Consider the following 19,929-nt stretch of genomic DNA (forward strand, 5'->3'; position numbering starts at 1 on the left):
TTGAGACTGGATAACTTTAAGGATTGATAGATACGAAGCTTTCTTACTTATGAGTCTCTATTTGACTCCATCCAAATAGCTACCATCCAAAACGATTAGCATGACAGCTGTTAGACATGTAAAATCGTTTGATTGTCTTGGAGTTTCTCGTGATCGTGTCCATATAATTATTATAAAAACAGCTTGCCTGTGGGCAGTCTCAGCAGAGAAGCCAAGGCCTCAATGGAATATGGGAGACTGAGAAATGCACTGTTGCAATTCAGTTGAACTACTGTAATTTGAAACATTCTCACTAATCAACAAGCCATTGTGGCTTGTGTAAATTTGTTCAAAAATCGTTGCAGTATCACTGTATTCTGTACCTATGTTATGGTTCCAAACACAGTTGGAGAGGTGCTTTTTTCAGTGTTTAAAGAGTAGTATGTATTTTGTAATAAATAGTATCAGTATTGCATGAAAATTCTTTACAAGAAAAGCCTTAAGATTGCTTGTAGGGTGTCATATACTAAATGAACTCATATAAACTTAAACATCAATGCTTCAGAATGTCTCTGTAGAAGATGCAATGGTTATAAGCCTTGCTTTGAGCAAGTGCAGTTCAAGTGGTGCTAGAAACCCTTGAACTCAATTACAAGCTCATGTGTGTGCTAGCAACATCAAAACGGATTTAAATATAGACAAGGCTAAAGTCTGGTTCTGCTCTGAAAAGCGATTCTGCACAAATGTCATTCTGGGTTTCTTTTGTTTGGTGACCCTTAAGACAATAAATAAATATGTTCAGTTTACACATAAAACATTTTTCTAATTGCCAGTCATGCACACTCAACCTGGAATCTGGTTGTTAAGATAGGTTCTTCTCCTGTATTCTCATTAGGAACAGGTTCTACAAGCTAAGTTCGGTGCTCAGTTACCCATGTGTAATCTTGTTGTCCTCAGTGGGAGGATTGCCCAAGTGTCTTGCCTTATGACTAGTTAATTTAGATTAAACAATACTGCTGATTCACAAGGAATAGAATCCATTTTCTTCAATAGTTGTGTTGGTTGTGCTATACGAAGGGCAAGACGTAGTAAAATGTTCATCAATAGTCAGCAGATGTGCCTGAGTACACACAAGGAACATCTCTGTTAAATAAGAGTGCAAGGTTTCAGAGCAGAACCTAACTTTAAGCATCCAGGAATGTCATATACCTTTTTAAAGTACTAAATTGACATACATAACTTGGACTAAAATCGCTTCTAAGTTATTGGATTTTTGTCATTATGTAGGATGTATATTTTTAAAAAGTGAACTGTAAAGGTTAGCAAGACCATATGCAATAGATGCTCATAAATCATTGATGCAAAACTGGCTAGACTTTTTGTAAGAGGTGGGAAGAGGAAATGCAGCGAGAGGACATTTTCAGACAGTGTCTGATATCAGTGTGTGAAATTGCCCAATCAAGGAATGTCTGGGACATACTAATAAGGATTCAGAACTTTCACCTACCCTCTTCATGGCCACTCCTCAAATCTTCACATAACCTCATTATGCTCCCTAGCCTAGCAGCTAAGCACAGACAGCCCTCTTGTGCAACTCTGCTATTACTTGGTGGCTAGCTGACTGAAATAGGTGCCAACAAATTCTTAAACCAGCTTCTTAATAAAAAAGTATTGTGTACTCAGTCAGGAAGGAGATAGTACAGGAAGGATTTGATTCCACAATTTCTCATTGGCCCTAGTTATAGTCCTGTTTAAAGTAGGTTTTAAGATAATAGCTGTTTTCTGATCCTTTAAGGTTAGCTGCTAAGATAAGCAAAACTGGCTAACAAGTATATAAACCAGGGGTCGGCAACGTTTGGCACGCGGCTCGCCAGGGTAAGCACCCTAATGGGCCGGGCCAGTTTATTTACCTGCTGACACGGCAGGTTCGGCCGATCGCGGCCCCCACTCACCGTGGTTCGCCGTCCCGGGCCAATGGGGGCGGCGGGAAGCCGTGGCCAGCACATCCCTCGGCCTGCGCTGCTTCTCGGCGCCCCCATTGGCCCGGGACGGCGAACCGTGGCGAGTGGGGGCCGCGATCGGCCGAACCTGCCGCGTCAGCAGGTAAATAAACTGGCCCGGCCCGCTAGGGTGCTTACCCTGGCGAGCCACGTGCTGAATGTTGCCGACCCCTTATATAAACAGTTCATTTTTAATCTGTTGATTAACTGAGGTACGTAATGATTTAGAGGAAAACTCCAGTATAATGATTCTAAATGCTGTTTGAATAAAGAAGGAAATCCCTAAATGTATGTATGACATACAAGAACAACATTCCGAGCAGTTGCCATCTTGAATCAATGCAAAGGATGACTGAATCAGTTTTTTCCTTTAGAAATAATTGGAAATCAGAAGTTTTGCAGAATTGTAAATTGTGTAGTATTTTTTAATGGTTAAACCAACAGTGGCCTAAATTTTTTCAGGGATGGTGTAGGTCTACCTTAAAAATAGTGGCTAGGAAGGGGACAAAGGTTAATTTTTGGCTTCTTTTGGTCTATGATTCTTTAGTGCTTATTCCTTAACTGAATGGCTTTTTGTGTATGTACGTATTCAGTTATTTTACCTTGTAATAGGGGAATTCCCACCAAAGATGGCACTAATGGAGGCTATGATCGCCATAAGGTTTGCATTGTAAGTTTGTTGTCCATCGATATTCCCTGAGTATTAGAAAGACGACAACTACCTAGTACCTTCATTCCATTCTCAGTGTCGCATAATGGGCTGTCATTAGTGTCAAGAAACTGGGGTCAAAGCTGTTCACTTTCCAGAAGAACATTGATATCTAAGGCTGTGGTTTACAACCGGTGGTCCATGGACGCCTTGGGGTCTGCAGACTAAGATTTCCAAAGGGGTCCACACCTCCATTTGTAATTTTTTAGGGGTCCGCAAATGAAAAAAGGTTGAATACCAATGATCTAGGAGGGTATTTAAGTGCTGTAAAACTGTCATATTTAGAAAAACAAAAAGGATGTTTTACCGCAGATGGTGTTAAAAAAGGAAATAAAGCCAATCAGTAACATTTTTCAACAAGTGACTTCGACCCCAAAAAAGTTATTGTCCAGAAGGACTATCATGATACTCTTTGAAGCTGGATGTAAGTTGTGAGGAAATGAGGGTATGCACAGTGTTCTGGCAGGGATGTGAAAAAGACGGGGGGGGGGAAGGCTGCGGGGGATAGAGAGTTGCTTAGCCCATATAAATGCAGTGCTAAGTTAAGTGTTTACTTCTCCATTTTCTTTATTGTTTGTTATTGGAATTTTGGAATAGTTTAAAGCTTTTAGTCTTGCCAGAAAAGCAGAGAGTAAATATACTTATGTCATCACACTTTCCTCTTAAAGGGGACTGTGGGTGTACTGGGTTCCATTTTTAGATTGTAGCATCTCCATTTTTAGGGTGGTTTGTAGTTAGAACATTTTACAGTTTTTAAAACTAGTCTTGCATTAGCGGTGCATTTAAAAATACATTATATGGATACCAAAGCATGGCCCTGTAAGGAAAAAAAGCTTGCTACTTCTCTCTTCATATGGTAGTCTGCAATACTTACACAATTGATTATATCTAGAAACAACAAGTTTATTTCATTATTGTTTTCACTTAGTTTCTCATTACACACACACACTCACACACAAAAATCAAGTTATGCAGTGTAGCTCTTTGAGACAACTGCAACTTAGATAGCAAAGTTCCACCTTTTATCAATTGCTTAGTGAGCTATAAAAACTAATACCCATTGCAATAGAGCAAATATTACCACCTTTGGCGTGGTACTTTGACTGGACCTCAGGGAATGAGAGCAATCCAAACACAGGTGTGGCCGGGGGGGGGGGAGACAATCCCCGCAACAATCCCTCCCTCTTTGGTTCTCTGATTAGTCATTGTCTGAGTAAAAGGGGGATGGGGCCAGTTGATAGGCTGCTGTGTCGCCTTGCATGTTTGAGCTAAGCCCAGACTTTGCAAAAAAGTCTCTTGCTTTCCAGTTAGCTGTCCTGTCCTTCCTCCCCTTAGTTGTAGATTAGGAGTTGTGCCACTTATGATACTGCAGGCCTAACCGATCAAAGTCCAGTAAGGAATTGTGCCCATTGGGCCAAATGGGCACATAGCTTGGTGGGTTTTTTTCACCTTTTTTGTAGCCTCCCCATAGCACAGTTGTGTTAGAAGCAATAGGATTTGAGGTTTCTATAATGCTGTTCTGATTACTGACTCATCACAACTTGTGGTTTATGCCCAATGCGAGAAGAGGCTAGAAGGGCCAGCTCTCGGAGGTAGATAAGACTGGGATTGCCGAGTTGGACCTTCTGCTCCTAGGGGAGGAGCTTGACAGCTTTGCCAGCTGAGTTTCCCCCAACCCAGCCTTGTGGCCCCTGTCACTCCACCCTCCCCTTACATTGGGGTAGTTGGGGGGCCGAGGAGGAGTTTTCACAACAGAATTGAGTCTATAGAGCAGACTGAGGAGTGTCAGCCTTGAGTTGGTGTTTTGTGTATGGTAAAAGCCCTGTAACCCACACTGGAACTAATTAAATGCCTGATATTGCCTGCCCCAGCTCTCAGTGTATTGCACCCTCACCCCCCCCCCCCAAGGTATAGTGAATAAAGTTGCGGCCTCCTATTTAAACACATCTCATGTGTCCATTACTCATTCACCTGCATGTCCTAGTCATTGTGTATTAGTGAATGATGACAGTTGTTGGCATAGGGGTGCACCTTTATTTAATGCTATAAAGCCCAGCAAAAGCCAGGGCCTGAAGTTGTATGCTATGAGCTTTTCATTTGTGCCTGAGTGCAGCATTGCTAGTTGAACCCCTATTCTTTTAGTTCTTGTTTTTCCTCTTATTTCTGTGAATGGCTGTTCTGCAGTTAAGGCCATCTCTTAATGCCCCCCTCAGATTTATTTAGATGGCTTGTATAGCATTACTGAACTTAATGGAATTGTGATGTTGTTAAACACTGCAGCCCTCCCCCCCTTTCTATATTTTGAAAAGCTTAAAATTATACAAAAGGAAAAATGTGGAATTCATACTGGCACTGATATAGTCCAGATTCCCTACGGCTCAAAATCTGAACACCATGCCCCATAAGCACACTTGTTTGTGGAAAGGGGAGGGTAGAATCAAATATTGATATGGAATTGGGGAGGAGGAATGCTTAATATGGTAATACATAATGTTTAGTAGAAAAACACTTTAAGATCTATTTCATGTACAATCTCCATGTAATTTTTCCTGATATTGATTTAATTCATTTTTGTAAATGAAGATGTCTTTATAAATGGAGGCATAGCTACACCTGTCAGGGCTGGTCTAGATAATACTTATTCCTGCCATGAGTGTAGGGGACTGGACGAGATAACCTCTCGAGGTTCCTTCCAGTTCTTTGATTCTATGATACTGTACTTCCCCAAATTAACACAGTGAGTCAGTGTCAGAGCTCATGGAGATATTCTCAAGAGTTCATGGCACTTAATTCTGGGCTGTAATCTCTATCCGACGTTGCCTCTCCAGGTGCCATAGGTTCTGGCAGTTTTATACAGAACTCATTAGTATTCTGTATTGTGGCTCTCGCTGCTGCATGTACCTCGTCTGCACTTGCAGCAGCCTGTAGGATATGTGTAGCTACACTGGAGTGAAAGGCAGGCTGCAGTCACACTGCAATGTGTAGCTACACACAGTAGTAAAAAGATTTTGATGGGCAGGCAGTGGGGAAGGCTCTGACAGTTCCCCACTTCTGGAGCCTTTCACTGCAGTGTGGCAAAGGGGAAGCAGTGGGGCTATGACAGAGGGGAGCCCAGTGAGGAGAGATTAAAGAGGCTAGGACTTTTCAGCTTGGAAAAGAGGAGACTAAGGGGGGATATGATGGAGGTATATAAAATCGTGAGTGGTGTGGAGAAAGTAAATAAGGACAAGTTATTTACTTGTTCCCATAATATAAGAGCTAGGGGCCACCAAATGAAATTAATGGGCAGCAGGTTTAAAACAAATAAAAGGAAGTTCTTCACATAGCGCACAGTCAACCTTTGGAACTCCTTGCCTGAGGAGGTCGTGAAGGCTAGGACTATAACAGGGTTTAAAAGAGAACTAGATACATTCATGGAGATTAAGTCCATTAATGGCTATTAGCCAGGATGGGTAAGGAATGGTGTCCCTAGCCTCTGTTGTCAGAGGGTAGAGATGGATGGCAGGAGAGAGATCACTTGATCATTACCTGTTAGGTTCACTCCCTCTGGGGCACCTGGCATTGGCCACTGTCAGCAGACAGGATACTGGGCTGGATGGACCTTTGGTCTGACCCAATATGGCCATTCTTATGTTCCCCCTGTCTTCCCCCCCCACTAGAGCTGCCTTCTCATGCTAGAGTCATTCACTATGGCAGGAAAGGCTGAGGCAGCAGGACACTAAAAAACAGCAGTGTAGGAATGGGAGACGCTATTGGGCAGTGGCTCTCAAACTTTTTTTACAGGTGACCCCCTTCACACAGTAAGCCTCTGAGTGCAACCCCCTTTATAAATTAAAAACACCTTTTTATATATTTAACACCTTTATAAATGCTGGAGACAAAGTGGGATTTGGGGTGGAGGTTGACAGCTCCCGACCCCCCACGTAATAACCTCATGAACCCCTGAGGGGTCCTGACCCCCAGTTTGAGAACGCCCGCTCTTGGGTGTGTAGGGTATATATCCTAGGGTTCTAGCCTGTCTCTGCTCTACTTGCCAAGGCAGTGCCTCACTGTCTGCACTGCTATTTGTACCTGTGCTAGCTGGGAGTGCAGTGTATGTACTGTACATGCCACCTTAAGTGTAGACCTACCCTAAATGAGTACACGTTGGCTTTGCTTAATTTACAGTTGTATCAGGATTTCGTTCTAATAGGTATTTTGGAGTATGCTCTATTTTGGGAAGCTTATTTGTGGGAGAGGGATTGGAGGAGAAAAATATCCTCACAAGAGTTCTCTAGAGAAGACAAAAGCCTAGTTTCCACCCAAGATAAAAATCAGCGAGCCAAAGATCTTTCACAGTACTTGAATATCGATTGAGCATATACGCCAAACAGAAACAATTCATACAACAAAAAAACAGCTCGACTGGCCATGAAATTAACGGGAAACATTTATAGACATTCAGATAATTATTCAATTTTTCATTGTTCTGGAATGTTTCTAAATTGGGTACTTAGACTGATATGCACTGAAGTAATCCCATTCATTGGGGACAATGCATTAATATATATGGGATTGGAAAGATGAGATATTTATGGTAAATTTCACACAAACCCATGACAAATATTTCCATTGATAACTGACATTTACAGGTAGGCAAAGTAAGAAAAATGCTGCTTGTGAACTTAGTGTCAAAATCCAATGATTTACACTTTTGAATCAGGCTTGGTAGAAGTGGACTAACAAATGAATAGTAAAAATAGTTATTTGTTGCTTTAAGTATATTTACTGTGTTTATTTTGTAATTTGGGCGATGTCAGCAACTGGTGTTAAGTTTAAAAGGCTTATTTTTTGAATTTCAGTATCTGCCATTAAATAATTGTCTGCTTCCCTCTTTAATTTCCCCCAACTGTGAACATTTAAATGAATTTTAAAAAAACCTAAATATTTAAAAAATTGATAGTCAAAATTATAAAAAGCAAACTCTGCAGAACCTAAATATACTGTTGTACAAAAAAGTGTAAACACTGTAAATATGCAAGTACACGTAATAGAATGGCAACTTGCATGAGTTGTTTCTTTATACTGAAAGAATAGGGATTTCTAAATGTAAACACTTGATGGTGGACTTATGAGAAGTCCTTGGCTCATTCACTCTTGCAGTGATAGCCGACTGATTACTGAAATATCTTGAACTATTTTTTTGCTTTCAGACTAAATGCTTTCAGTAATATTGAACAGAAAATAGGTCCCAGGTAAATTTTAGGTGATGTCAGCTGTAAAATTTTAATAAGAATACTTGGGTGTTACTATTATCTTACCCAGAAATTGTACTACAGTGTGTCATGGCAGAATTATGGGAACATCTGGAACTTTTGCTTTGACGAGACAGCTTTCCAAGTTTTCTTTCAACATATATATATATATCAGTCTATACTTAAGATCGCACCCTTCACCCAAAGCTTTCCCAAGTTCCTTACAAGTTCTAAGAAATCAAGCTTCCGAACTCCCCTGTGGAGTAAGATAATATTTCTTTGTGCTTCGTTTACTTCATTAGTGAAAATATTGGGTAAGGAGAGAGGAATGAATTGTCTCTGGTCACACAGCCAATTTATTGGCACAGCCATGGTTAGAACCTTGATTTACTGATTCCCAGGCTTGTATTTCACCCACAGGCTATTGTTTAGTTAATCAAAAGTGCAGTAGTTACAATGGGGTCTCAAACTCTTCAGGTGGACCACGTGTTAGTAGACGCTGTTCTGGGGACAACTTTTTCCCTCCCATTCACAATCACCTAACATCCTATGGCAACTGCAGCAGTTGCCTACATGGAGAAGTAATGTTAGTTAAATATTTAATGTATTTTAACTGTCTTTTTAATGACATTTGACAACTGGAAATGAGACGAGCCAGCAATAAGTCATCAGCCAGCTATCTACGGACCATGGGCCTACAACTTCTGCAGTAGATATTTATGCTTGTACTTCGAGTTAGGCACCGCACTGTGAGAACCTGTGATAGCCACTGGATGGTATGACTTTGCAAGTTTAGTAGTGGCTCTGTGATTTCAAGGCCCCTTAAAACCAGTGGCAGTTTTCAAGAGAGTCATGCAAACAAGGGGAAACTGAATATACAATTTAACAGTTAAAAAGCAGATGGATGTTGTAGAGCAGGGATCAGCAACCTTTGGCCCGCGGCCCGCCAGGGTAAGCACCCTGGCAGGCCGGGCTGGTTTGTTTATCTGCCGCATCCACAGGTTTGGCTGATTGCGGCTCCCACTGGCCGCAGTTCACCGCTCCCGGCCAATAGGGGCTGTGGGAAGTGGTGCAGGCCGAGGGATGTGCCGGCCGCCGCTTCCCGCAGACCCCATTGGCCTGGAGCTGCGAACCGTGGCTAGTGGGAGCCGGGGTGCTTACCCTGGTGGGCCGCGGGCCAAAGGTTGCTGATTCCTGTTGTAGAGAGTAATGAAGCTGGTATCATTTTCCTTAGTTGACATTTGTTTAGTTTACATTAGTTTTTTTGTATAATCTGTTTGCTATACAGGGTCTTAATAGCAGGCAAGGACTTAATAGATTCAGAGATTAAGGCCAGGATGGCAATCTAGTCTGACCACCTGCATTAGATGGCCTATGAAACTTTAACCAATGATTCTCCCATTTAGCCTGACAATTTGTGGTGGAACTAGAATGTAGCTATGCATCCAGATTCAAATTTGAACTCTCATCATAGTATGAATGTATCTTGAACCCTGCCTATCTATATGTACTTTGTCAGTGACCCTGCAGGGGTCCATTAACCCCTTTGGCATTCAGCAGTAGTTTATTTACAGACTTCCCCTAGTCCTTTAAAGCAGCCATATCAGTCAATTCTAGCAGAAATCCCCACTTGGCCTGAAAAAGATAACTCAGAACAAAGTATTTGAGTAAACCAGTATATTTGTGTCTGAATTCTAACTTCCATACATTATAACTTAGTATAATACAGCTAATAAATCTCTAACCTTAGACAAAAAGGTTAAGAAAACAGTGCTGAGCTCCAATTAGAATATTATTTCAGACTTATCTGAGCAAGGGGAGATTGTGATGGTGCTCAAAACAATTGAACAATTTCCTTGATCTCTTCAAATCAAGGCTAGACGCCTTTCTGGAAGGTATGCTATAGTCAGACAAGTTATTGGTCTCAGTACAGTGGATGAAATACTATGTCCTGTGTTAGAAAGGAGGTCAGACTAGATAACCCCAGTAGTTCCTCTGGTCTTAAAAATCTATGAAAAGAGCAAAAAAAGCAAAGATCTGTCTACTTCCTTTTCAAGTTCATCAAAAAGAAAAAATAATAAAATACAAAGTAAGAGACGTCTTAAACTGCCTCCTCAGTTCATCATCACTAGAAGAAGGTGAACTCTTCCAGTCTAATAAAGGAGAGTCACAAGGTTCCACCAAGGGCTCTGAAAGTCTTCTGGATATAAAGTTTCAGGGTCCATTTAGCTTTGCAGTGACAATTATTTTGGGTGGGGGGAAGAAGACCTGATGGCAAACAACACAGGAATGCAGGGGCAAGATTAGAAAGGCAAAGGCCCAAAATGAGCTCAAACTAGCTACAGGAATAAAAGGAAACAAGACGACTTTTTATCAATACATTAGAAGCAAGAGGAAGACCAAAGACAGGGTAGGCCCACTGCTTAGTGAAGAGGGAGAAACAGTAACAGGAAACTTGGAAATGGCAGAGATGCTTAATGACTTCTTTGTTTCGGTCTTCACCGAGAAGTCTGAAGCAATGCCTAACATAGTGAATGCTAATGGGAAGGGGGTAGGTTTAGCGGATAAAATAAAAAAAGAACAAGTTAAAAATCACTTAGAAAAGTTAGATGCCTGCAAGTCACCCGGGCCTGATGAAATGCATCCTAGAATACTCAAGGAGCTAATAGAGGAGGTATCTGAGCCTCTAGCTATTATCTTTGGAAAGTCATGGGAGACGGGAGAGATTCCAGAAGACTGGAAAAGGGCAAATATAGTGCCCATCTATAAAAAGGGAAATAAAAACAACCCAGGAAACTACAGACCAGTTAGTTTAACTTCTGTGCCAGGGAAGATAATGGAGCAAGTAATTAAGGAAATCATCTGCAAACACTTGGAAGGTGGTAAGGTGATAGGGAACAGCCAGCATGGATTTGTGAAGAACAAATCATGTCAAACCAATCTGATAGCTTTCTTTGATAGAATAACGAGCCTTGTGGATAAGGGTGAAGCGGTGGATGTGGTATACCTAGACTTTAGTAAGGCATTTGATACGGTCTCGCATGATATTCTTATCGATAAACTAGGCAAATACAAATTAGATGGGGCTACTATAAGGTGGGTGCATAACTGGCTGGATAACCGTACTCAGAGAGTTGTTATTAATGGTTCCCAATCCTGCTGGAAAGGCGTAACGAGTGGGGTTCCGCAGGGGTCTGTTTTGGGACCGGCTCTGTTCAATATCTTCATCAACGACTTAGATATTGGCATAGAAAGTACGCTTATTAAGTTTGCGGATGATACCAAACTGGGAGGGATTGCAACTACTTTGGAGGACAGGGTCATAATTCAAAATGATCTGGACAAATTGGAGAAATGGTCTGAGTTAAACAGGATGAAGTTTAACAAAGACAAATGCAAAGTGCTCCACTTAGGAAGGAAAAATCAATTTCACACATACAGAATGGGAAAAGACTGTCTAGGAAGGAGTACGGCAGAAAGGGATCTAGGGGTTATAGTGGACCACAAGCTAAATATGAGTCAACAGTGTGATGCTGTTGCAAAAAAAGCAAACATGATTCTGGGATGCATTAACAGGTGTGTTGTGAGCAAGACACGAGAAGTCATTCTTCCGCTCTACTCTGCTCTGGTTAGGCCTCAGCTGGAGTATTGTGTCCAGTTCTGGGCGCCGCATTTTAAAAAAGATGTGGAGAAATTGGAAAGGGTCCAAAGAAGAGCAACAAGAATGATTAAAGGTCTTGAGAACATGACCTATGAAGGAAGGCTGAAAGAACTGGGTTTGTTTACTTTGGAGAAGAGAAGACTGAGAGGGGACATGATAGCAGTTTACAGGTATCTAAAAGGGTGTCATGAGGAGGAGGGAGAGAACTTGTTCTCCTTAGCCTCTAAGGATAGAACCAGAAACAATGGGTTTAAACTGCAGCAAGGGAGGTCTAGGTTGGACATTAGGAAAAAGTTCCTAACTGTCAGGGTGGTTAAACACTGGAATAAATTGCCTAGGGAGGTTGTGGAATCTCCGTCTCTGGAGATATTTAAGAGTAGGTTAGATAAATGTCTATCAGGGATGGTCTAGACAGTATTTGGTCCTGCCATGCGGGCAGGGGACTGGACTCGATGACCTCTCGAGGTCCCTTCCAGTCCTATAATCTATGATTCTATGTGGCCCCAGACACACAAGAACATTGTAACTAAATTAGTTTCCAAAAATTGCTACGATAACTCACTCGTCTCTGAAAGTAAGGGATTAATTCTATGCTCTCTCCTCAAAGTTTGCCATGTGATTGGGGGGACACTAATGGCATACTCTGCCCACATCTAACCTAGTAATATTAAATAGGACAGTTTTTGCCACCTGCCATTCTACAATCACATGGTGGTCTTACATCTTCAAAGGCACTTTGTATATTTCCGTGGTCTCGAACTATGATCTTCATACCATAAGAAAAGGCCCTCTAATGGTTGGTTCTTAGACTGCTTCAAAATTGAAATACCTTGAGGTTTTTGAAATATTTTAGGGCTTGGAGAAGAAAGGTGGCAAGGGAGAGGTGACTGTCTTGCAAAAGAGGAGAAACTTCTGGGCTGTCATCTGACTAGTCCCTCAAAGAAAGGGAGTTTGTTATGGAAAGTGAAAGGAGAGTGCAAGAAGGTTTTCAAAGCTCATAATGAAAAGTTTGTGGTGCAGTATTCCCAGGGTTATCATCTAGCTTCATGCTCAGCTGATAGCAACACCAAATGTGTTTTGACATCTCTCTTTGATGCAGCCATTTCAGGGCTATTCCTGTACCCATATAATCTTTATTAATCTTGCTTCTTTCTTTAGAGAAACACAGTAGCTGGTGCATTCACCTTGTAATCTGACTCTCAAACCCAGTAGATTAATCTAATATGAGACATTCCTCCATTCTTAGAAGACAGTGACCACCTAAGGATATTTTTGATTGAAATATCAGTGGAAAACCAGGTAGCCTTGGCAGTGGTGGCTTGTGCCAGACTAGCCTTGGTACCTCTGGGGGGGGGGGGGGGGGGAGAACATGACCAATCAAAGGACATTTTAAGTAGAAAAATCAGTGCAGCATTCATGAGGCAGTAGCAGCTGGTTTAGATGTATTTATTCAGAGGATTTATTTCTCCAGGATATTGTTAGACTGGATGAAGGTCATGGCGCCATAATGCCTGACTGCTAACTGAGCTCTAGACAGATGTAGAAAGAGATAAATGCATGCCTTACTGTAGCAGATTTTATACAATGCTTTCAAAGTCTTGATACCAAGTATGGCACACATCTTTTGCCACAACTTTTCTTAATAAAGAGCGTCTTGTGTATATCTCCCCTCCTAGTTATGACCCCATTGTGATCAGTCATATATGTGACAAATTGCTTATAGGAAAGATAGGAAAGACTAAAACAGACTAAAACAAGGACATGTCTGAAGGACTGATATTTGTACCTTCTTATTTGTATTTCACTACTAAGTAATTTTGTTTGTTTTTAACAGAAAATGCAGTAGACTCCTCCTGCTTTTCTTTTTCTTTTCTCTCCCACCCCTATCTCCTCTGCAGACCCCCACTGCCCTTTTCCTGCATTCCAGAACTCCCAGCTGAGGCTGTTCATCTCAAGAACTCTGTAGGACTTGAATTCCAACCCTGCATATTTCAGGGGACTGGGGATCCAGGAACTACATGAACTTCCCTCTCCCTACAACTCCACCTGCTCTTGCTCCCCAGGGCTTACCTCTGCTAGTGTCCAGACTCCTTCCCCCATCCAGACACTCTACCTACTGCCCCAGAGAGAGACTGCTTTTTTCTCTGTCCCAGCTTGCCAATTTGTTCAGTGCCCATGCCCTCTCCCCGATATACTTCCTCGATCCTCCTATCCCACCCATCATGCACTTCCTGTTTCTCTGTTTGCTTGCCTGCTAGAATCCCTTGCCCTAGTTGTTTTTACTCCCTTGCCTACCTTTGCTATTCCTTATCTCCCTCTCGACACCCCCCATGCCCCACTTTATCCCTGCTCCAAATGCTGACACTCCCCAGGTTCAATCTACCAACTTGAGTCAAGTTGTCTGCTTCCCTGGCCCCTTCTCCAAGCCCTGTCCCCTTGGTGAGAGCAGGGAGGATAGAACAAGTGCTAAATATAGGAGAAACAGGTGATGTCTCAAGCAATAGACTACAGTTTGAGAAGTGATCAGTCTAGGCCACATGAATGTAATGCTCTAGCTTGTGGCAGCAGAAAGAATTGCAAAAATATTTAGATTTTGATATGCAAGTTATTTTGCTCAAAGATGAACTAGGTTCAGTTTTCATTAGAACTTGCCTTACCTGCATTAATACCTTCAATGTCTTAAAATAAAATTTTTTAAAACTTTAACCATTTATCTTTTTTGCATTTGACTGCCATGTTCCATCTTGGCTATGAGTAGACTAGAACAGCGGTTCACAAACTTCATTGTACCACGACCCCCTTCTGACAACAAAATTACTACATGACCCTCCGGGGAAGGAGGGGGGAAGAGGGGGGGGGGGAAGAGCCAGACCCCCACTGCCCTGGGTGCGGGTGGAGTTCAGGCATCAGCCCTGCATCCCAGCAAGTCTAATGCTGGCCCTGGTGACCCCATTATAATGGGGTTGTGACCCCCTTTGGAGTCCTTACCCACAGTTTGAGAACCGCTGGATTAAAAAATACCAAGTCAATGTAATTTTCTGGTTCTCACGCATTGGCACAATGCTATAATGTTTGGGGCTGCATCCACTGTAGGGGAAAGCTTACATCCAAATTCTTTTTTTCACTAAATTAAAAAAAAAATCCGTTGATCTTTGTTTAACAAAACTAATGTATGTTTTGGCCCTAAACTATCTGACATTATCCTGTTAAACCAGATTATCTAAATGTTAATGTTTAAGAAGCTGAGTTCATTGTCACACGTTTACAGAATATAATCTGTCCCATGTCCCCACAGATTGAGGTGGGTAAAACCAAGGTCCCAGTCCTATAGGCACTTGTGCTTAACTTTGTGACCGTCGGAGTACTTCCATTGACTTCAAATGGACTGCACACACACGAGTGTATGCATGGGTCACCACTAAAGTGGTTCAGTGTTATTGGTAGGAGTCAGTAATCTGTGTTGCCCCTTAGTGAGGCTCGCTTTAAAAAATAAACAAATAAAGAAATAAATTGAAGCTTAAATTTTCCTGGTATTCTTTGAAGTTTGAGTGGTGAAAGTGGGACTGATAGAGGTTTAGACCAACCTTACCAAAAAAAAAAAATCTTACTGCTCACTTAGAGTAGGGTTTTTTTTAAGAAGGGGGGGTGAATTAGCAAAATTGTTACACATGCACAGATTAAGATTTATGTTGAGCTCAGAAAATGAGTGCTGGCTGCTGAATTGGACTGTTTACAGAGAAGATACCACTCTGGCCTTTGCACTACTGATTATCATCTTTCAGAAGCTAGGCTAGTCGCCAAGAGAGACTTGAACATCGTGGAGAAAATTTCCTTTGTACAGGCTTATATTTTAAAATCTAGATAGCATCTGTCCTTAAATGCCTTTTGCCTGCCTTACGGGGGATTCTGTTAGTGCTCAGCTGACAATTAAAAAGAGCAAGGATTTTCTGTATGACTAGTATGAATGGGATATTATCCTTTGTTCTGTGGCGGTCTCATAAGAACTGTCCTTCTATAGCAAAGAGATGTCTGAGGGAAGATTTCTTGGCTTCTGGGGAGAGTCTAATGGAAGATAAGCAAACATACAAAATGCATCATGTCAGCTAGCAAGAGATTTGATTCTCTGGCTATTGAGTATTGTAGCTAGAGACTAGTCTGGTTTCCAGCATTTGTATCTGAATGACATGGGCCTTTCTACAGTAGACAAAACAGAAATAGTAAAATAGGCTTCCGAATACTATGGCCAGTGCAGAAGCAGCTAATTTGTAGGCTTTGTTTAGTTTTGCAACAGAGAAATACTATCTTATTGAAATACCACTTTGACTATCAATATTGTAACACTTGTAAGAATTCTGCTGTCACACATGCCTTTTCTTCCTCCCTAAAACAGCCCGCTGTTTGTAACGTGGAAGATTGGTCGAGATAAACGATTGCGTGGATGCATAGGTACTTTTTCAGCCATGAACCTGCATTCAGGACTCAGGGAGTACACACTTACTAGGTAAGATCTGGTTTTATTGTTTCAACTTCTGCATTTAAATATTTTAATAGGGGAATAAAAACAGATCCTGAATTTTGTGATTGCTTTGTTTCTGAACTTGTCAGCCAAAATTGTTAACCCCTTTGACACCATCTAAATTTCTCTGCTATGTGATCACTGGTACTGTGGTATTAATAGCTTAAATTAAACCCATAGCTGGATTCTTTTTCTTTGTCTAAAATACTGTTTTCCAGCAACTTACTATAACTGACTCATAGTAGTTTTTTCCCCCAGTGGATAGACAACTTTTGATCTTAATAGTTACTTTGAGGGCAGAAGACCAGAAAGTCAGTTTTGGGGATTATCATATTCACAGGTCTAAAACAGCAGGTATTCTCACCTCTTCTCCATCAGGTGCTTCCAATCAGCTGCAGTTAATTTAATCCTACAAATTTCCATTACATGTACTCTTCAGATACATCCCAGCCCCTGAGTGGGAAACTTCTGGACTAGGGAGGTAAGTGATAATCCTCACTTCCCTGACAGCATAATCCTTTATTTTTGACCCACACCCAAAATCATTCACCTTAGTGTTTTTCCTTTTGCATAGGGTGAAAAAAATAAATACATACATCACTAGAGCTATAAGTAGGCATTGTACTTGGTTTCCTCTGATTATTTGTGATTTTAGGTTCTCTAAAGGGTGGGTGGGATTGAATTGTAATAGAAATTTTAAAGCAATGTACCACTTTGTAGCACTTCAAAATGGAAAATATATTCTGGTGCATGTAGACTTCTAGGTTGGTTACCATCCCACACTATTACTCTAAGTACTTGGAATTTCTAGACCACTTGCGTTTGGAGACTTGCTTCTAGTGCTGGATCTTCCTCTATTGTTAAAACCCCACACTGCTAATATTAACTGTTAACATAATGGAGTATAGTCATGTCTCTCTCTCTCTCTGTGAATGATTAAGCTAATAAAAGCCTGAGGCTACTTCAGGTTTAGCAGGCAAATGCATGAAGGAGCTCAACTATTCATTTGCTTGGGTGCCTCAAACTTGGAGAAAACCTGTCTTCATTGTATCAGTTATAATACCTGGAACATCTCTGCCTATGCTTTCAGACCCTGCAATCAAAAATGATCAGTAAAACAAGACTTGTAAAATATATTATACATTATTATTAGTAGTAGTATTTGTATAACATTGTGCCTAGAGTTCTAAAGGAAGTTAAGGACCCATCATACTAGGAACTGTACAGACAGTGAAAAACTTCCAAAGAGCTTAAAGTCTAAAAGTATATTCTGCTGTTTTGGGTCAGGTATTGCAGGTTTGTGCAGAAAACCTCCCTCAGAGGCTAGGAGGAAGAAGTCAGAACAGAAGTGGAATCTAATGGCAAACAATAAAACAAAGAAAGAAAATATAAGGAGGCACTTGGAATACTATAAATACTATAGAATTGGTAAACCTGTGGAAGTTGATGTGAAGAGGCCAGATTACCTAATCTTGAGAGAATCCATGGAAGAGCATTTAAACCATGCAAGTTAACTGCAGTGTCAGTCACAGTCTTTCATTGTCCAGGAGTTGCATGGCACGGTACTCTTGTGTTATTTAGAAGATACTTGGAAGACACTTTCCATTACATCCCAAATTCAGAAGTTGGAAAGGGTAACAAAAATATTAAAAGTGGCACCTAACATAAGGGCATCAAAATAGCTTAAATGCGCTATTTAAATGGACAACTAATATGGAACATTACACTAAGCTATCCAGAAAGAGGTTTTAATAGAAAGATGCTATCAAACTTGAGCACAGGAGAATGTGATTACAGCTCAATATTTTTCCACATGAAGGGAAACCTTATACCTCAAGAACTAAAAGCTAACTTATTTTGTGAAATAGGGCTCTTTGTAATACAGTGAACATACTTAATTTTCACTACTTGTTTGAAAATCTGTACTGGTTCTACTGGAATCCCCCATTATTTTTACAGGAAATCTCTCAAACTTGTGTTGTTTTTTTAACAGCTTTCAGTATGGTAGAAACATTCTAGGTATGAGCACTGGGATTCTGATTAAGTTACAGGGTTTCTGGAATTTGATGGCACGTATGTGCCGAGAGACTATTGATTTGCATTGGCTAACATGAGATTGTGGTGGTGGTGACTTTCTGTACAGCAGATGTTTAGAAGGGTGGGGGGGGGGGATTTTGAGTGCGTTATCTGCATTTCCCAGACAAGTTTCCTTTATCTCCAAAAAATGAAGGAAAGAGTGAAACTATCAGGAAGGAGCTCTCAGCCTTTAAACAAGGGAACTTTCCAGAAAGAAACTTGGAGAACCAGACCAGAAGAGAGCCTCAAATGGCCATCAACTTTCATGACTTGAGGCTTCACAAGCCCCACTAGGAGGGACCCGAAAGTAGGATGTTCTAATTGGTTAAACAGTATGTGGGCTATGACGTTCTTGAGGAAGATAAAAATAGTTCCCAAAAGCAAAGAAAAATTATTGAAAATGCTTTGGAGGCAAACTAATCCACAGGGCAGACTGCTCATGAACGGGCCATCAGCACCCGAGAATGGAACTTGATCATAATAGTCAAAGAACAAAGTTGCAGGCTAAGCTCCTCCTGACCTTGATCACATGTTGCCTTCAAGACATCTTATTCAGCTGTTTTAGAAAAAAGGAAGCTCTTGCAAAAGGTGCCTTCTTGATTCATTCTAAGCCTTTTAGTAACTTCCATACTGTGGATTGACATGGATTTTTCAGAGCCCTTCAGCATCCACAAACCTTTCTGAGTAAAAAAGACTACGAAAGCACTCATCGGATGATTGAAATCCTCTTGAAGCTAGACTTTCATTTTCAAAACTTGGAATTAGGAATTCCAAAGGTACTCACCATACTCAGAGGCTAACTTTTCTAGTATGTCAGTTGGCTGTGGTTTCAAGGAGTGAGTTAGAACACCCTTGTGCTAATCAAGGTATACTAGACTTCCTTCATATTGGGATGAGATAAAGATGTTACTAACATTTGGCACATCAGGATATCAGACTTCATTAGTTCTGCAGGTGATCTCTAATTCCTTCCACTCTTCACAGTACACAGTAATTTAATTTCTTTTAAATAAAGAAAGGATAGTGGATCTGTCAATCCAAAATGAGTAGCTTTCTCTCCCACCCTACCCTTTTTGGAAGCCAAGCCCACAAGTCTGGAAACTGCCTTTTACAGTCTTAGACCAAAAAAAGGTAGTAGTAGGATAGAAAATGAGTTCTGCATTTCGTGCAATGTAGGTTATTAGTGGTATTGCCAGCATGCTCTGAACAGGAAATTTCTGATGTTGAATGACTCATAATTAATTGGATGCATCTGCCCAAGTCGTGAGGAAGGGATGAGAATACCCATAGTTTAAAAAGTTAGTAATGTATTTCTAATAAAATTGAATTCTACAAGATAGATTTACTTTACAGATACATAAAACTGTGGGAGGGGGAAGGAAGTGAATTATTGCAGGATTTCATGAAAGGAGTGGGTGGGCGAGGTTCTGTGGCCTGCAGCGTGCAGGAGGTCAGACTAAATCAGCTGTTCTCAACCTATTTACCATTGTGGGCTGCATATGCATCCCACAATGTGTTGTGGGCTGCATCCAATCCTAGCAGTGTGGCCCTGAAAATGTCACATGGGCCACAACTCTATGCTGCTTGAGCCGCAAGCAGCCCACAGGCCGCAGGTTGAGAACCACTGTACTAGATGATCATGATGGTCCCTTCTGGCCTTTGAGTCTGAGTAAAAGTTTGAATGTAATGATTGACATGAGTTTAGCAAAAGGCTAACTGGGTAAAAATAAATCTAACCTTTTTCAAAGACATTG

At 41.1% G+C, this 19,929-nt stretch overlaps 1 protein-coding gene and 1 long non-coding RNA gene across 12 annotated transcripts in view; one reads left to right on the forward strand and one right to left on the reverse strand.

The window, feature by feature from the left end:
• Positions 1 to 19,929, forward strand: part of AMMECR1 (AMMECR nuclear protein 1) — a 152,697-nt gene that overhangs the window by 76,033 nt on the left and 56,735 nt on the right. For 7 of the 11 annotated variants that reach the window (XR_010590430.1, XR_010590432.1, XR_010590431.1 and 4 more), the window contains exons 3-4: positions 15,974 to 16,084; positions 16,539 to 16,580. The exons of 2 other annotated variants lie outside the window; for them this stretch is intronic. Coding sequence is in view for 5 of the 9 variants with exons in the window: in XM_065557277.1 (XP_065413349.1) it covers positions 15,974 to 16,084; positions 16,539 to 16,580 (153 nt within the window). In the remaining 4 variants the exon portion in view is untranslated. The remainder of the gene's footprint in view (positions 1 to 15,973; positions 16,085 to 16,538; positions 16,581 to 19,929) is intronic. 2 more of the 11 variants (XM_065557278.1, XM_005291813.5) reach the window with 1 other exon arrangement.
• Positions 1 to 19,929, reverse strand: part of LOC135973539 (uncharacterized) — an 87,128-nt gene that overhangs the window by 53,439 nt on the left and 13,760 nt on the right. The window lies entirely within an intron of this gene.

The sequence above is a fragment of the Chrysemys picta genome, chromosome 9, assembly GCF_011386835.1.
Source record: "Chrysemys picta bellii isolate R12L10 chromosome 9, ASM1138683v2, whole genome shotgun sequence".
In the NCBI taxonomy this organism is placed as follows: Eukaryota; Metazoa; Chordata; order Testudines; family Emydidae; genus Chrysemys; species Chrysemys picta.